The sequence below is a fragment of the Orussus abietinus genome, unplaced genomic scaffold, assembly GCF_000612105.2.
Source record: "Orussus abietinus isolate OABI.00-Male unplaced genomic scaffold, Oabi_2.0 scaffold2, whole genome shotgun sequence".
Classification (NCBI taxonomy): Eukaryota; Metazoa; Arthropoda; class Insecta; order Hymenoptera; family Orussidae; genus Orussus; species Orussus abietinus.
The window spans coordinates 857,995-877,458 of record NW_019396012.1 but is presented as its reverse complement, the minus strand read 5'-3'; the positions used below and the strand labels follow the sequence as shown (position 1 = coordinate 877,458).

The 19,464-nt window shown below is 49.8% G+C and overlaps 1 protein-coding gene across 1 annotated transcript in view; it reads left to right on the top strand.

Moving 5' to 3' along the window:
- LOC105700544 (furin-like protease 2) overlaps positions 1–19,464 on the top strand; it is a 174,793-nt gene that overhangs the window by 143,766 nt on the left and 11,563 nt on the right. The window contains exon 3 of the mRNA XM_012426473.2: positions 18,643–18,747. Within this exon, the coding sequence (XP_012281896.1) occupies positions 18,643–18,747 (105 nt within the window). The remainder of the gene's footprint in view (positions 1–18,642; positions 18,748–19,464) is intronic.

Sequence of the window (19,464 nt, the reverse complement as noted above, 5' to 3'; positions counted from 1 at the left end):
ATGAATCGACTTATCCCATAAATCCGCACCACGCGCTTACAGTGCGTTCCGATTTACCAGCTTAAACCCAGATTTTTGGGCACGGATATTAATTTGACGCCTCCTCGAGTAACCTCGAAAGGTTTCGGGATTCCTGGTGAAAGGAGGGCCGCCTTTGAGAACGAAGGGAAAAGTCGCCCGCCCGGGCGTGAATAACTCCCGGGGGAGGAGCGGACGCGCGTCGGCCGAGAGAAAGGCGCTCCTTTCCCTCGGGATGGTTCTCGGCTTCCTGGGCGAAGATTCCTCGAAAAGCCCGAATCTCTCCCGATATCCCCCCTCTGACTTTTCCGCCCACCCGCCCGCCTTTTCCACCCGATCCCGTATTCCCGGGCGCTGCGCCCGGCGTCGCGACGTCCGGGAAGCCGACTTTCGGGATTACCGCGGACGCCGCCCCTTTCTTCCCAATTTTCTTCACGGTCCGGCAATTTATCGCGAAGCGATTCCCCACCCCCCTCGGTACCCCGAGCACCGAGTACGTAGCAAGTACTCACTCGGTACACGACGGACAAATGCCGCGACCGATTGGGCAAACTTTTCTCCGCCGGCGATTTTCTTCTCGTCCCGTGGCGGTTTCGCCCCGCAATGCGTCTCCGGCAATTCCGCTGCCTCGGCGAAGTATCTGATACCGCTGATAACCGACCTACGGTCGCCTTATCACTATCAGCCCCGCGCTCGACCGCCCCCGAACCGATTGCACAGTGATTTAGGGCGCGACATTAATTTCCAAACGATTAACATGTTAACTTTTCCAATTTTTATTTCACTACCTTTTATTCTCCTGTTATCTCTCGCCAATTGATAAGTGCTACCTCGTTAAGGTGACGCCTCGTTAAGGTGGCACCGCCTTAAACCGGTTGACTCGAATAAGAAAACAATTTTTTCATTATATTTCTCCAAACTGGCTGAAATTCTGGAAGATGACTAATAAGCACCTAAAGAACGCCTTGGCACTTTCAACATTTAGATTTGCAAATAATCCTTTGGTTTAGTCTGGAGATTAAAAAATGTTAAGTATCGGGATATTTTTTAGTGTGCTAACATTTCAGGTGGTTTGAGGGAATGTTTTTAATAAAAAGGGGTGGGTTCAGATCGACTGGTTTTGAGGGTTTTGCTTCACCTTGTCACGTTTGTGCTCTCGAGCCGTGGCTGATTATGAAAGGGAGTCTCTACTTATGGTGCATTAACCACTCGCGCTTCAGTGATCGAACCGGCCGCCCCCGTAAGTAGTAAAGACCCTTGTACGTCGAACATGTGGCCAATTATCCCGCAGAGCGGAGCACCCGCTCTGCGGAAACGGAGAACAGGCGCGGAATCGTCGCCGTGGCCGCAAGCGGTTACGCACCGAGTCCCATGCGCGTACCCGAGGTGTACTTCGAGTGCGGTTACCCATAATAACCCCGAGGACCCTCGAGACGGAGATACCAACGATGGTTGAACAACGTCGTATCGGTTATCGAGGACACCAACACAAAATTACGACTTGATTGAATCCAAGTAATGGTACTTGTTTAACCTTTTACTATTCATTTACTTTCAGTTCCTACATAACCAGATATTAATATTTCTCATAATCAATATCACGGTTCAGAGCTGATGGGTGTTTAACATACATTGAACAGTGGGTATCTTAAAAAGATAAATATAAATTCTTCAAAAAAATTGACACATCCATTGCGAGTCATTATTTGCCTCGAGGATAAATTCTTGTATCACCAGTGCGTGCTGTACTTAATTTCCAAGTCCTTAGATAATGTGAACATGTCTTGGCAGTAAGTGCCAACCGTGTCTACTCTGGACCGTCTAACTTACCCTGTACATGTACATCTATATAAATTAATCCGACGTATATGTGTATATATATATACCGTCAATTTGCGAATGTTTCAACTAACGGCCGTCCAAGTTGGTCCCGGGAACGTCCCCAGAGTTCCCGAAGAAGCGGGCGCGCAAGTATATATATCGAGTACCAGGGATTGACCGCGACGGTAATACCTCGGTACTTAGGGGGAGCTTTAACCGACTTGCGGGACCGCGAGGAGAGGAATACGATAGCTATTGCGCCGCGGGTCCCGGGGGTAGAGGTAAGGGTGTGCGACTTCCACATGGACGAGTCGCGCTCGCGTTTCAAGGGGCGCGGTATCCGCCACTTAGGGGTGCGCTCGGGCCGCGGGGTAGTTGAAGTACTGCCGGCAGCGATACGATACTCGAGACGACAGTTGGCGGCAGCTGACCGACGTCGAACTTGCCACGTACTTGCACGTAGCCGTACTCGCGCCGGTACTCGCGCCAGTACCCGGGAGTATTCCCGTCACGGCGACCCGGGAATCGCGGTGATCCGACAGGAGAGCACCGGGATCCCCGCTGATGCGCCTCCCGCTTCTTGCGAAACGTCAGCACGCCGCACTTTATGTATCATGTAAACCGTACGTCGCAAGCCGCGCCCACTTGTGCGGCCGAGTCGACGCGGAACGCCTTGATCGGTTCCCGCATCGCGGTGGAAAATTCACTTTGCGTTGAAAACGGGCCCCCCGGACAGGGCGATGGACCACGTGATGATTTCTACGGATGGGAGGAGAGAGAGAGGTACGTAATGCCGATACCTCTCTTGGCGAACGTTTAACAATTTACGGTTTGCCCGGAAAATGCACAATTTATGGACGAATTCGGCTTAAAGGTGCGGAAATGATTGCGAGTTTATTTCCAATATACAGAGTGCAGGGGATTTGTCGAAAGGAACATTTTTTAAATCCACTTCGGGGCGAATGGGCGATGTTTATTTGTTGTCGATCAATAGGTAGATCGAGTCGCATGTGACATCGCGATCGTTTCGACTGGTGGACGGAGAATAGAAACTTTTCAAGTTTTCCTGGGGAGATGTGGTAAGTGGATGGTCGGAAATTGAGCTGATAAGATGGGCAACGGGGAAATGGAGCGATAACATGGGTGAAATTCGGCCGATAAGAAACTCGGCTGGAAAGGGTTCGATTTGCGTGTCCCAGAGTCCCGTGGGATAGGGTGCGCCTGGCATGGTCGGGGGTGTGAGATTTATCGCGAGACAATCGGACGTGCACCTGCTCCCGGGGAATCCATCGCGGTATTCCGGGTCCCGGCGATGGGATAATACATTCGGCCGGTCCGAAAATCGTCGAGGCGCCTTCCCGACGGTAAATCAGGGCCCCGATTTGGTCCAAGTATGGTCCCGGTCTCCCCCGAAGAGTGAGTGCCTCCCACGTGATCCGGTAAGGCGGGGTTCCTACTTTATCGGCGAGATTAAAGGGCTAATTCACGTCCCTTCCCCCCTTGGGTTCCTCCCCATGAGTGCTCCGACGTTACATGGGGTCGAGTACAAGGACCTTTGCAGCCTTTCCGCAGCGGATCCGCCATTGTTGCGGATTTTTCCCCAATCCCTGCAACGATTTCCTTCAAGATCCTTTGCTTTCTCTCCGGATTTACCTCATTCCGAGACATACGGTAGTCTGGGCCCTCTGCCTTGTCCAAAGGACGAACTGACTGCTTATCAACTACTTTACTTAAAAAAAAAAATAATAGATCAGAAGATCCGCTTAATTTTTTTTTTTTTCATTTTATTATTTCTTGCGGAAGGACCAGACCAGGTGGTACGGAGGGTATCCTCCAGGATTCCGTCACATCCTCCCAGCTTCCGACGACTTTTCCCGGGAAGGACCTCTTTGAGTGACCCCTTCCTTGACTTCGGCATTATTGGCTCGGCTGGTTCCTCTTTCTTTCTCTCTCTCTTTCTGCTTCCTGAGGGAGAGTAACTGGGAAGCGATCCAAGACCATTGGCAGTCTTCGTCCTGGACCGTTCTTCGAAGTCGGTCGAACCTCGCGGTCGCGATCCGATTGAATTTCCTATATCTCTAGGCTTATCTCGTTATCAGACCCTCTCTTAACCTCTTCGTGGTTTGTCCTTATTTCCCCCAAAAAAGGCCTTCAATTATCCCTTCACATCCTCGCGACTCGGCGAATGGAATCCCATTTCATCCCTCTTCTATTTTCGTTCTCTATTTTTTTTTTCTCCCCTCTAAAACGAAGGAAACGGAAATGTCGATGGCTCTCTTGTCACTAACGGCGTCTGATAACAGCGACTTCGCCCGCTGCGGCTCCGTTATTTCACGGTCGGTCGGCACGTCACGCGAGTGCAGACCCCACTGCACTTTTCCGCTCATGGACTCGGAACGGCTCTACCAAGGAAAGCCACTTGAGTCCTGATAATTGGTTTATCGGACAATTAAGACCCCCTCTCCTCCCTCCCTACCAGACATAAAGTTTACGCTTTAGAAGCGCGATTCCGGGATTTACCTTCCTCGGCTGTTCTTACCTAACTTTCTTCTGTCACGGTCCGACTGTCGGTCGCGGTACGTTTAATTAGAGATGACAGTGATGCAATTGCGACTCGCTTTTTCCCGGGGGATTACGAAAGAGTCTTCCTCGGTGACGGAAGAGCGGTGATTAACCCGGCATGGTATCGCATGAATGTCATAAATGATGAGAATTAACAGAGGGAGAGACCTCATCCACCGTCCATTCTTCCGAATGCAGTCATCGTGGGATGGGTCAATGCAGAATCGTGGGATTCGATTCGACTCGGTGACAAATACCGGCCGGGATTACCCTTTATCCTCCCTCGACATTCTGTAGAGCTCATGTGTTCCGAGTACGTTTCGGTGGGCACGCACCAATGGCCGCGAGTCCGTCGATGTTCTAATGGAAGCAGCCAGGGGATCGACGATGGTCCCTGACCTGTCCCAACTGCCTTAACGTGGCGACCCTGGCCTGCCTTAAAGTGGAAAGCCTGTCTTAAAATGGCGAATCTGACCTGCTTCAACGCAGTGAGCCTGATCTGCCACGATATCTAGATCCTGACCTGCCTCAACATAGGAAGCCTGACCTACCTCAACACTACGAGCCTAACCTGTTTGAATGCGACGAGCCTGACAAGGCAAGTGGTCGTACCGTGTGATAGGTCCACAAAATTGAAAAATATTTCATTTGATAAATTGCTTTTATAATGTGAATGAATTTTTAAAACCGTGACAAAAATTTAATTTTTAATCGAGATCCGCCATGATACTTTGATCTTTACCATTCTTAACAGGATATCTCTGACCTGCCTTAACGTGTCAACCTGATCTATCTCAACATGACGAGGTTTACTCCACATTTAGTTAAAACAAGTATAGATCTCGTGGAACCTTTTCGAGACTCCTCAGGGCTCTCCAGAGTTCCCCAGGCGATCGTCAAGGGTCCTAAGCGTTCTCAAGTGGAGTGCCCCCGAATCGGCGGAAACTCCGGGTCAGTTGCCCCCGTGGGGCATGGGAACCCCCAGGCTTGGGGCTCGTCGAACCCACATTTCGGGGGATCGCCGCATCCGATGCGGTCGTTTCGGTTTAGGGGTCAGGATCGGGCGGGAACCGGGAAAGAGGAGACGGCCATCCGTTTAAACGGCTCCCGCACCGGGAATCGTTTCCCCCGGAACGACGCCGGGAACGACGGGAACGAAGGCCCGCGCGACGATAGCTCCGATCCTCCCGGAAGAAACGAAGGGATTTCGAGGTTAACGTCGAGCCTGATAATGCGCCGAGGGGGATGCGCGATTGGCGCCCCCGAACACTCGTCGGGATCAGGGAAGAATTGGAAACCGATCGCCGGGAGGTGCCGGAAACTCGATAAATCCCGAGCCCTCCGGCTGCAATCGGCGGAGACCTCGACCCGCTCCCGAATGGGTTTGCGCGCCCCGTTTTGCCCAATTTTCCGAAATTGCCGGGAAAATATATCCCGGCCAGGGATGGAAAAGTCGGGACCCGGTGGACGCGTCCTGGGAGCGTCTTGGAATGGAACCGGGGTCGGGCTTTGAAACGAATTGTTTGCGGGGTGAAAATCGGGGTTGGTCCTTGTGTATATGTACGTACACTGGTATAACCTACACACCTAGGGACCTCTTTCTAGGGATAAAGATGGCGACATCGGGGAAGGGTCGACGGGCCATGACGCGTGGAATCCCGACCGGGGGAGGGATATGGGGATATAAAGATTTGTCGTTTCGCCAACGAGCGTTGATCCTGATAATACAAGGAGGGCCACCTTACTCAGGAATCTGCCCTCGTAACTCCGCGTAATCGGAGCCGTCTTTGCTCCCTGCATCGCCGACTGATTTATCGCGGCGGACGACCAACTCTTACACGGAGTTTTCAGACCGACGACCTCCCGGCGATTCGCCGATTTATTCCCGGCCACCCCCCTCCAGGGGGCGCGAAATCGATCGCAGCCCTGGACGGCATTCGGGAAAATCGCTCGATGAAAAATCCACCCTGAAAGGATTTCTTTCCAAATATCCCCAGAAATTAAGAATCACCCTTGAGGTTGTGACCTAGGGATTACATTTATAACAATGTTGGTGAGAAATCCAATCGTACGTATGAATTATTGAACAGCAAAGGGGTGCCTTCATTTTCGAGTCGATTCCATTCGAGGAGACCCAAGGAGTACCAGGATCTGGAAGGATGTGTTCTTCGAAAGAGTCGGGAAATCCACCCCTCGATAAACAATTTCTTTTCCAATAGCCCCAATAAATTAAAAATCGCCCTCGATACGGTTACTATCTAGGAATTAAACGTGTTAGAATGTCTGGGGTAGACTTACTCGTAGGGGTGAATTATTAAATACCAAACCCTGGTGCCTTTATTTTCGAGCCCGTTTCATCTAGTGGGTGGCAAGGGGTGGAGGGGGTGAAGGATGCATTTTTCAGGGGAGTCGGAACGCATTAACCGGCGCCGAGTCGAATCCCACCCTTTACCCTGGAACATGCGAACATATAGGGCGGCCCTCTCGCGTGTCGGCGCTTTATGGAAAGCGGCACTTTATAGGAGCGCGAGCACTCGCTTCTACTCGCTTCCACTCGCGCGAGCGCGCGCGCAGAGTGCTTGAGAGACGCGGCCGAGTTATTTCGCCTTAAGACCCACTTTTCGACGCGTCCATTTTATTTTTTTTTTTCTTCCGCGAGACACTCGGCGGGGTCTCAAGATTATTTATGTACCGCGGAGGATTTCGGGGGCTGAAGGACTCCACTCGGGGGTGAGTTAGGGAGGAGTATTCAGGAAAACGCGGAATTAGTCCGCCTTTAGGGAGGCAGTCGCTTATACTCCCCTTCGCGATGCCTTGGAGAAACTACCCCGAGAGGTGCTGCGGAAAATCTAGAGCGTGACCCGTCAATGGCGGTCCTTCCGGTCGCGACGCCGAGCGTCCGGAAGATCGATGCGGTCGGCACCCCTTGCCGATGTCACCCCCCGACCCCCCGCGGACTAATTTATTTATCTCTTCAATTCAACCGTGTCGATGGATGTCCCACTCGAAATCTCCTCCCTTGCCCTAAACTCCGAGACTTCCACCCCCCGGCGAGCGGAGAGCGACATTACGGGGTGACAATTTTCCGGAACTCCGAATTTCACGAGACGAAGACTGCACACCCTTGCATTCTCTCCCGGGAAACCGAAGATGGGGATTTTACACATTTTAAGAGCATCTTTCTTGTTTTCTTCCCCCTTTCGGGAGATTACTTCAAATGCCTCGGTTTCTACTCAAATCTTACTATATCGTTGGACGCGTCAATTTTTCATTTCCATTTTCCTTCCATTTTGGAGGATTGTAGATTACTTCCCCGGGTGGAAATTCTTCCTCTCCCTCTCTCAACCTCGCAAAGACGCGGAATTTCCGGCCCCGACGCCGGGCGTCCGGAAGATCGTTGCGGTCGGTAACCCATGTCGGTGACAACCCCCGACCCCCTGCGGACTAATTTATTTATCTCTTCAATTCCACCGTGTCGATGTGTGTCCCGCTCGGAAACCCCTCTCTCTCTCTGCTGCACTAAACTCCGAGATTTCTACCCCCCGTCGAGGGGTGGAGCGACATTGCGGGGTAGCAATTTTCCGGAATTCCGAATTTCCCGACGTTCAGACTGTTTGCTCCCGCATCTTCTCTCAGGGAACTGAGGACCGGGATATAAAAAATCTTTAAGAACTACTCTTTACCCCTTTCATCCCCCTTCCGAGAATCTAATTTAAATCCCCGGATTCCCGCTCCGATCTCGGTGCGTCATCCCACGAGTCACATTTCCTCGGTTTCGTTTTAATTCCTTTCCTTTTCTTTTTTTTGGAAAAATCCAAATTACGTTTACCCCCGGAAAGCTGGAGAGATTGCGAGTCTTCGACGCTTTAAAAATGAATTTCTCTCCTTTCCTCCCTCTCCGTGTGACTAATTCAAATTCCTCGATTTCCACTCCAATCCCGATGCGTCGTGACACGAGTTATTTCTTTCTTTTTTATTAATCTCCTTTTTGGAGGGATCCAGATTACATAGCCGAGCTCAAATTCCGCCTGCCTTTTCCTCGCTCCGCGAAGACCCGGCATTTCCGGCCGCGACGTCGAGCGTCTCGAAGATCGATTCGGTCGGCACCCCCTTGGAAACGTCGTTCCTCGGTTTTCCGCCCTGCCACTTTGCAGTGCCCAGGGGGTGGAATTTGATCGAGCACTGTATCGCGTGCTGATTTTCGCGAGCGGCCTACCCCCCGCGGAGAAGCGAGTCTGAAAACCACCCCCGGGAGGGAAATGACGCGAAATCGCGGGGTGCATTATCGCGGATATGTTTTTTCCAGTCATTAGCCAGGGTTCGAATAGTCTGCAGTCGATCTAAAAAGAGGAGCAGCGGGAAGGAGGAAACGAAATGCCGAATCACCCCCGCACCCCTAAATGACTCGAGGAACGCCGGCCCCGTCTTTGCCGGATTCAATTTAAGGTTTAGCAACCCCGGCATAAGGGTGGGCTGCTGCGAATGAAAATTTAATCGCGCGAAGTTTAATTATATGCACACCGACACACATTTTATAAATAAAAAATTCCTGAATTTCGGTAAATATCTGCATAACTTTGGATTTTTTTCCCGCAACTCGCCGAATCCAATATGAAGTTTGGCAACCCCTTTGCAAGGGTGGGCTTCAAAAACGAGAATTTAATTCCGTGATGTTTAGTCGTATAAAATATATATTTTATATATATTATATATAAAAATGCATGAATTTCGGGAAATATTTGCATAAGTTCGGATTTTCCTCGCGTGGAACACGCTGAATCCGATTTGGTGTTTATCATAAGGGTGGGGTTTCATAAACGAGGATTCAGTCGGGGGAATTTCATTTTTATACAAATACATTTCGGTGAACAAAATTGTGCGTTAGCTTGGATTTATCCCGCGAGGGGTCAAAGGGGCTCGGGGGGATGAAAGCAAAGATTGATGAGAACGGTGGTTATGATTACATAAACGGACAGAAGTGCATCATATTTTTCGAGGTGGCACGCTGATGTTTATTCGTCGGAACAGGTGGCGGTGTAGTGGGTACGCATTTTCGGGGGTGGGTGGGTGGGCAGGGGTGCATTTATTATGCATTCGGGACCGAGTCTAGCACCAAGTGGCCGTCAGTTGCAACGAGAATAAACGCGGGTAAAAAAATCCGTGATACAGGCCACCGAGGTGGATGTCACGGCACATAGAGAGGGCGGGTTACGAAAGAAACCGAGGCGGGGGTGGCGTAAAAGGCCAGTCGGATTGGATCGGCCGAAGGAGGGGCAACGAACGGTGAAACGCGTCGGGTTAACAAACTATTGTTTCCGGGGCGTGCGCGAGAGCGAGAGGAAAAAAGAGCGGCGAACAAAGAGGGCGAAAAAGCTGAAAATCCGAAAAAAAAAAGAAGAAAAGAGGGAACGAGGGTAGTCGAAAACAAAAACGAAATTGGCACGGGTACGCGCGCCCCCGAGGGGGCTCGCGAGATTACGAATTATTTTCCTCCGTCGGAGATTCGGCAAAATTCCTCCCACCCCCGGGCGTTCCGAATCAACGGGAGATTGACGGTTCGAGCACCCCCGAAGTCGGGTGGAAAAACGCCCCGGAGGAGGCCGGGAAAGGAGGGAAAAAGAAGAATCGGAGAAAAAGGAATACGGTGGGAGATCGCGAGGGGGGTGGCAGCCGCGCGCAGACCTCGGGAAGAAAAACAGAGGACGGGCGGAAATAAAGTTAGCGATCGGGCGACGCGACGGGCGGCGCCCCCGGGGGCGCTCCAGAGAGAGGGAGAGAGAGAGAGAGAAAGGGAAAAAGAGAGGGACCCGGGCGGGAAAGAGTCTCTAGAGGGCGGGAAAGAAAAGCGGGCCGCCCGGCGGACCCAGGGGGGCGGAAAATCAGCGGGGAAAAAGGCTCGGCCGCCACCCACTTCCGCGCGCGTTCCGCGGCCGCGCCGTCTCGGACCCCGCCGAACGGAAACGTAAAACCTTACCGGCCCGCCCGGGCGGGAATGAATCCCGCGTAAGCCCGACTGCCTTTGCAGGGCCGCAATTTCGCCCGGCGAGAAGCCGCGCTCTTTTAAGGAGCGTTATATCGCGCCGGCCTTTCTTTCTTCCCCTCTGCTCGGCCCGGAGAATGCACCTCCCGGCCGGTCGCAGTTTACGGGGGATACTTTGCCGCCCTAACAACTGCAAGAAGCGGGTCAGGCGATTCGCCCTGCTGCACTCAGGTTGCATTCGAGGTGCACTCGGGTTGCACCCCCGGATGACTTCGCCTTGACGAGACCGGGGCGCATGGAGCACGCTCCGGGGAACCCGAGGAAACCCACCCTCCACCCTCTTCTGCTCGAAAATTCCCCGGAAACGTGTCGCCGATTAATATTAATTCATTTAAATCCTCGCCTTTCGAAGTTGCAATCTTTTTTACCACTTTCTTTTTTCTTTCCCGCTTCTTGGGGGTTGTTACCCTCCGAGTGGTTTCCACTCGAGGAAATCCACCCTCCTTCGACTTTCGGCTCCCGCTTGAAGATCCACCGGAAATGTGTCGCCGATTAATACCGATTCATTTGAATCGTTACCATTCAACGATGCCATTTTTATTCTATTTCTCGTCGCCACTTGGGGGTTGTTACCCTCTGAGCCTTTTCGCCTCGAGGAAATCTACCCTCCTCCACCCCTCTACCCTTACTCACCAAGTTTCCACCCTGCTTTTCTGGAAAATCTACTGGAAATCTGTAGCCGATTATTATTATTTCATTTAAATCCTTGCCATCCAACGTGGCAGTCTCTTCCTATTTTTTTGTCATTTCTTGAGGGTTGTTGCCCCGTCAACGTTTTCTGCCCGAGGAAATCTACCATTCTTAATCCCCTCTACTCTTCTCCACCAACTTTTCATCCCTCTGCTTGGGAATTCACCGGAAATGAGTCACCGATTAAGAATTCATTCAAATGCTTACCATTTAACGTTGGGTTGTTTTTTGAATTTCTTTCGTCACTCCTCTGGGGTTGCTACCCCATCAGTGCCTTCACCCTACGAAATCCCCTCTCTCCCTCCTCTCGGAAACTCATCAGGAACGTGCCGCTAATTAATATTAATTATTACAAATCCTTGCCACACGACATCCTGATTTATTTCCTAATTCTTTTTTCCTCCCTCAAGGGTTGCTACCCCCTGAGCGTTTTCCGTATTTAATTCAAGGACCTCGCATTTTCCGGCAGGTTCGAAGCGTCCCTCCGAGGGTAAGTAACTTGACGACGGATTCGCCCGACTACCCCGGGTTGCATCTTGGATATATCCCCCCCGGAGAGGGGGTTGCATAATGGATGCACCCTGGACCTGGGAGACCGCGATGTGGTGAATCGGACTTTTGAGGTGAAGTCTCGATTCGGCCTGGACCCCTCGTATCGGGAGAGGGCGTGATCATTTGTAAAGCACCTGCGAGTACCCCCACGTACCCCCACGTACCCTATCGTACCCCCTCATACCCCATCGTACCCTCTCATACACTTTGTACGCCTTCATACCCCTCGCATCCTTGGTCCTCCTTGTACTCCCTCACACTTCTCGTACCTCTCGCACCCCCTCACACTCCTCGCACCCCCTCACACTCCTCGCACCCCCTCACACTCCTCGCACCCCCTCACACTCCTCGCACCCCCTCACACTCCTCGCACCCCCTTAAGCGCTCACCACCCCCAAATTACTCCCAAATTACCAAAAACCCAAATTACTGGTGAGCCAGGGGCAAGTTTAGCCATTACCTTCGTGTCGAGCCTCGCAAGCTTACGGCTTATGGATCATGATTGCTATCAAGCTCGAAATCCTGTCCTCCTGGAATCGGACTCTCCTCCTTCCCTCCCCCCAGACTCCTGGATTGTCTCCTGATGCTAAACCCCGACGTTCCCGAAGCGATAGGGAATTCAATTTCGCCCTGCCCTCCGGCCATGTCATTCATAATTATTTAGTTAAGGCACTCGGGATGTACGGTGTCGAGATAACGCGACTCCCTATCATTGATAAGAATGTCGAGTCTCTTCGCACGACTGACGAAAAATTCGAGAGGTGAGCTGATTCAATTTTATCTCCCTTGGTATGAATTCAGACTTTTTCTTGCGAGGGTGAAAATTTTACTCCTCGGGTTAATTTTGGGGAATTAAATGGCTAACTAATTAATCAATTAATAGATTCGTTTCTATGGTATAGGTAACATCGGTGAAACTCGTCCTGGACAACCTCCAGAATAAATTCCGATTTTCTTATACTCCAAAGTATAATCATTATTGGAACGTACGGTATTTTGTCGCCGCGAGACGAGCTCTCTGATAATTGCGCTAATTGTTCCGAATTTTTTTGAAGAAAGAATTATTCGCCGTCACTATGCGTTTTTCCTATTGGTTCAGGACGACTGATCGGTCGAACGGGGACAACTTCGCGGTTCAATTAAATTTCTGCTACTTCCGAAAACTGATTCTGCAGTTCAGTCGGCCCTGCGATTAATTCAGGACGAGGGCTCGCCTTTGAGGCGATGCCGAGAGCTCCTTGGAACGCACGCAGGAAGGAACCGCAGAGCGAGGGCTGAAAAGCGAATTTCCGGTAGACGATTCTCGGGAAATATCTGATCGTCTTCTTGCCCCGGATCCGGAGCCCCGGCATTCGAAGTCCGACGTCAAAGGACATTTCGATCGCCGGAGAAATACGAGTTGCAATAAATAAGCAGACGGCACCCGCGCGGTATCGCGAGTGCCCTCGGTTCCACTTCGGGCCAGGTCGATACGTTCTCGTCCTCGGGAAGCGTTCTCGAGTTTACGGGATTCTCACCCCTAATATTCGTCGCCGCGATCGGAATCAAACCGGAATCAATTCCGCCCGGCCGCGATAGCGCCCGGAATTTATTCAGGAATTTATTCCGGGCGCTCGACTCAGGATCGCCGGGAATTTTCGTCCAGGGAAGTTTCCTATTTCAAGGAACCGGGTGAAACTACCAGGAAGGGGTGGTTCGCGAATATTGGCGATATGGGTGGCGTTAAGGTTTCAAACACCCCCCGATGACTCCTATTTTTTTTATCCATAAAATACACGAATCTTGATAAATCTTTGCACAAGTTTGGATTTTTATCCTGCAAGGGACTCGCCAGAATTTTTATAAGAATTCGCATTAAAAAAATTTCAGAGAATTTTCCTATTTCGAGGAAATAGGGGGAACCACCGCGAGGGGGTGGTTCTCGGATAGGATAGATATTCTCGCAGTACGTGGGTGGCATTGAGACTCCAAAGACCCCCGATGACGTGGGTCTCCTCAGGGTCAGAGTTGCCCCAGGTCGGGAACCCCACGACACGGCGGGGGCGGCGATGACCCCAAGTTCGCAGGTTATCGTAAGACATTCTTCAGGGGTTTGATTTAGTGGGTCCTCGGATGCTTCCGTTATCCGGGACGGCGGGGCTCTACACTCGTTGGCTCGTTTTCTATGTGCATGCCTTATCACCCCGACCAGTCGCCGCGTGCCCCCTTCCGGCCGGGTTCCACTCGATAAATCGGGCCCGAATTCTCTTTTTTTCCTCTTTATCAGTGATAAGAAAATTCGGGCACGGAAGACCCCCGCGATAACCCTCTGTCTGAAATATTCGACGTAATGGGGTGGAAGGGACAAAAAGAAAATATAAAAATCCCTTATTGAAAGGACTTGCACAATCGTTAACCACGTGTAACACATTTCCCTCCCAAAGGTTCCACTTGAATTAGTTCAATATCTCTTAATATGATGGCAAGCGTAATTCAGTTCGAGATAGATGATTAATACAAGGATATAATTATCGTTGACTGTTTGGAAGTTCCGATAATAATTTCTTATTAAAAGTAAGGCCTATAAACGTGTGCCAGGAACATTTAACGTAATGGAGGTTGTTAACGATTATCGCATACGGTAGTTATCAAGGAATAAAAAAAGGATGAAATTTCAAAAAGTGAATACTCAATTAAATCGGATATAAATATATTATTTTTAATGACGAAAAGGTGGCGAAAAAAAATGTGGGAAGGAGAAAGTAGAATGGAGCAATCCAGGAAAAGTCGAATCACTTTCCGCGGCCTGCAGTCTTCGAGGGGGGTCTGCACCCCTTAACGAGACGAGATAATTTCTTATGAATATGAAAAATGCAATCTCCGCGATCGAATGATATCGGAGCTCCCCAGATTGGAAGCCCGACGTCGTCATGGCCATTTTCCACGTGCTCTGGGCCCCATACGACGGCGTTATAATTTCGCGATCGCCCCCGGCCGACTTGGGGGGTCATAAGGGAGTTCCTTGCCCCCTCGAGACGAGAAATCGTTATCACCCCGTCGATGGTAATTATCGGTAAGGCTGCCCATCCCTGGGACGACCCTAGCGAGGACCCATCCCGCAATTATTCCGCCCCGATAATGGGGAAAGTGCCGGTAAATAGGCATTTCCGGGTGCAGCGAGGGCGGATAAAAAAGGAAAAGGAAAAGAAACGAAGCAGAAGAAAATCGAATCAATCTCCGAGGCCGGGCAATCTTCGGGAGATTCTTCCTCCCTTAACGATCGGGGATCGAGCGAATTCCCGGAGGTCCCGCCCCGGGCGGTATTTCGCTCCCTCGGGAGAACCCTTTCGGGCCGACCCCTCCGCCCTTCCCCTCGCCTAGCCGTCTTCGAGCGAGTTAAGTGAATGGCAAGTCGGACGGAAAATTGCCCGAGGAACTCGGAAATATGCGAAAGAGCCTTCCGGCACTAAAGTTATATCGCCCGCGCTAGTGAAACTAGCGAAGCATGCCCCATCACGCACGGGGAATATCTTACGGAGACTTTCCCGCCCCCCGGCCACCCCCGCCCCATTCTTCTCCGCCCGGGCGGCCGAGTTTAACCCCGCGTGCGCGTCCACCCGCGGGACCCTCTTCCGCCCTTCGGACACCCCTCGGATGGGCGCCATTAATTCGCCCCTTGTTTCGCTCCCTCCTTATTCCCGGATTTATATTCAACTTCTTATTTAATTAATCGCGATCTTAATTTTCACGCTCGTCGTTTCTTTCGGGAAATCTATACTACTCCTTTTTTTTTTGTATCTTATCTCAGCCGATACCGTGGAGCGACGCCAGCTGATCGTGAATTTCAACTTTTCTCGCCCGGATAGCCAAATTTAATATCCTGTTTCGATTTCCGGACACCCTTCGGATGGACTTGGTTAATTCGTCCATTGTTTCATCTCCCTCCTTATTCCGGTCTATATTCAATTTCACATTTAATTAGTCGCTTTCTTATGCGACACCATGATTTTTAAGGTTGCCCTACTCTTCAATGATTTCATCCTATTTTTTATGGTTCTTCTGTCAATCGATACCGTAAATCAATCCCAATTGATCAAGGGTACTTTTCTCGTCCGGGGGATGTCCGGATCCGGCAGCCTCCGCTCGAATTTCTATAATTCAGTACAATTCCGGAGGCGCGTTCCCCGCGTCATATATCTCGCGGGCGCACTTGATTCATCGACCTATCACACCCGGGGAATATTTCACGGAGACTTCCCCTTATCCGGCATCCGTCTCCGCCCGGTGTGGCCGAGTTTACCCCGTCGAGGAGTGACGCGCATACGTAAACGCATGGTGTCCCCTTTACTTGCGCTCCGCGATTGTGCACACGTCTCGAATTCTCAACTTTTCGGATTCCCTTTTCGTTGCCCGACTCCATCCCGTCCAAGTTTCCTCTTTTATCGATACCAGACGACGAGTCGCCCATTTTTTTTTTATTTTTTATTCAAAATCAAGACGACCGAACACCCTGATAAAAAGTCCCCGGGCAAATTTACGTACTCGATCATCCGCCACAATAAATGTCAGCAAAATTTCGGCCATTTTCGGGATTTTTTTTCATTTCTTTCCCCCGTACTTCCATGTTCCCTAACTCGGTTATAGAAATGTGGAACTCGGGCAAAGACGGGACACTCGGCGTCCGGGTGTTCAGCCAATGCGGAATTACCCCACTTACCCGTTTACGTTGGCACGCGGCCTCTCGCGTTTCGATCCAATTCCGCGAGTTAACCGCGACGCCGGGCGTCCACGTAACGGCGTCCTGTGCCGACGGTGCGTCGCGACGCCTTTCCCGGCTCCTCAGACGGTGAAAAACCCGGCGATCGCCTTCTCGGAAGCTCTCGGCCAGTCTTGCCCATTCTCGCCAGATCTGGGCCGATCGCTTCCTGTTCGCCAACAGTCCGTAAAGTCCCATCTTAAACCGTAACGAAGAAGACAAGAAAGAAGGAAAAAAATTAAAAAAAAAATACAAAAGAATCGAGAACAATCAATTCCGTCAAACAGCATATCGAACGCCGACAAATCGAGCGGTAAAATGATTTACGACGACGAAGGTGAAATTTAACCGTCGAGATTAATCGCCGGGAAAATTGTCAAGGAGGGAAAAAAAAGAAAAAAAAATAGTCGGCAGTGATATTTAATATTTATTGAAGGAATCATCGTGGACTTGAGAAGGACGGCATAAAACATTTATTTACAGCTGAAAGTGGGCGAGTTATGATTTCCCAGAGGTCGTACTGGGTCGCTCCATAAGTTCGGGGACAAGTCCCTTTTTGCGGGGAATTGTATTTCGAGTAATGGTTAAATTGAAACTGCCGGGAAGGCGGCAAGAAGTGATAGACGGCGCCGGGGAATTCGTTATTAATTAATACCTAATTCGTTCCGCTGGAAGGAAATAGATTTTTCGTTAATTTTGCAGATTTCTCTTAGAATTTAACCTTTAACTGGAAACTGGATTATTTTCAGCGTATCATAAATATGTAGCATAAGAATATAAATATCTCTCTTAAGAAATCAGGTTCAGGTCTTTGTTTCTTTTCCTCTTTTCGATATTATTGATCGCAGATTTATTTTACGTGGAAATATGATGAGACGTGCCGGATTGCATGTGCAGAATGACATAACGATGTTGGGTAAAAATGGCTAAATTTCCTATTAACTCTTTAAAGCACGGTGGTATTAAATGTCTCCCTCCTTTTTAATCCGTGAATATTATTTTTCTTATGTTTTTATATTATGTCTTTCCTTTATTAATGATAATAGACCAACTTAGTTCAATTTAAAAGGAAATAAAATTTCTGTGCAACACGGGCCTTTTTATTTTCTAAAATTCCCTGCCTCAAAGGGTTAAGAGGCAACCCGATTTATTTTCATGTCACTCTTTCGTTTTGACGTCGTGAGACTGTCTGGAAAAGGAATTGCTGGAAAAGGATCGGCAAGATCGGCTTCTCGGGATCTATGAGCTCGTCTTGCCTTATGCTTTCCGTGCCACTCTCTTCCTGGTGGCGTGTAAAGCTTTCCAGGGGGAAAAGATGTCGATTAATTGCGACCGGAGTCGATTTCAGCGTTCAGTGCGGCCATCAAGACGAATCGAGGACTTCCGATTCGATTCGGCCGGGTCGATCGAGGGGGCCGATAGCCGATCGAGCCGATAGTTAGGAGTTCGAGGGCCGATCCATTTTTGGGGGCGGCTAACGATCGAAACTTTGCCCGGTGAATGATTCCCTCTAATCGACGAGGCCGGGTTCCACTTGGAACTTCAATCGGCGGAACTAACGCTGACTTCGGCAAAACGCGCGCAATCGGGCCGAGGATTAATATCCAGCTTGGCGAACCGCAACTCGGCCGGATACTTTCCCACTTAAGGTGTACAGCTAGACTGCAATCCGTCTTGCCTCGTTCCTGAATTTTCGAGGAACCCCGGAAATTTTATTATTTGATAGGATGATAGGATGAATTTGATAGGATGATAGAATGATTTGATAGGATGAAATTTTATTATGATAGGATGACATGATTTCCCTAGATCTCTGTAGATCGAACGGAAAAGAAAGATCGGTGATCGACGGAATACCTTATCGTAATGATCCCTATGAGTTTTGAAACTCGAAGTAAAGCTAAACAACATTCTGATGACATAGTTAAAATTTGCATTATTTCAATTAGCAATTCAAGAGAAAAATATTTCCTGCACCATCTGACGCACCAGGCTACATAAAACCTCGTTTGGTCCTTATACGTGCATTTAGCGCGAAACTCAAACAAGCCTCTTGATTAAATGACACATGGCAATACTTTAAATTAAAAAAGGTGTACTTCTATTTTATACAAGTTCATTCGACGTCACATGAAATTCTCCGATAGTTAACGACATGGCAAGAAGAAATATGTTATTATAAAAATGAAGGGTCTAACGATCGACATTTTTTTTTCCTTTCCAGATCGGCTCCCTGAAGAGTTATTACCTCCTCTCGCATAACCGGATCCACAAGAGATCGCTTACCACGAGCGAGCATCATCATGAAGCCCTGAGGAAGGAGCCCCAAGTAAGTGTCTAATTATTAATTAAGTTTCTAATTAATAATTAAGTGTCTGAAATTCTACGGGAACCCTCGAAAAGGGGTGCGACTTTTCGATCGGCGCGTGGCGCTCCGATCAGCTGATCAGCTGATCAGCTGATCGAACCGGCCGCTTTAACGAGACCCCGGAAAAGCCGTTCGCTCGGGCAAACACCTTAATTAGCCAAATCCCGCGAATCGCTTAACCAGCAATCGGTCGTATCGGCGGGTACTAAACCCGAGCTCTTCGGCGATCGGCCCGGAAAGAGGAAATACAGAGTGTGGGGCTCGCAGAAATGCCGGTAGAAATCAATTTATGCCCCGCAATGGCGCGCTTTCAACCACGGGAAATGCCCTAAACACGCGCGTACTGATCGTGCTCGTTACACCGGTCTGTGTACTTTGGTTGGGATGTACGTTTTGACGAACGCAGACCGTACAAAAACAAGGGGGGCTCGTTATTTCCCATGGAAAAGGGCGCCGACGAATTCCAGAAATGAAAAAAAAAATACCCGGAATAAAAGTCCAAGGTACAATAGTTTAGAGAGGGTTTAGAATTTTTCATCGGATAGGTATTACGCGCCCGGGTATTGCTTAGAAGCGCGTGAAATAATCGATGAAATCGTGAAAAACCTTTTCGGAATGATTAGACCGATGGAAAGTAATTACGAACAATGTCAGAACGGAATAGTCGGTCTTTTTCCC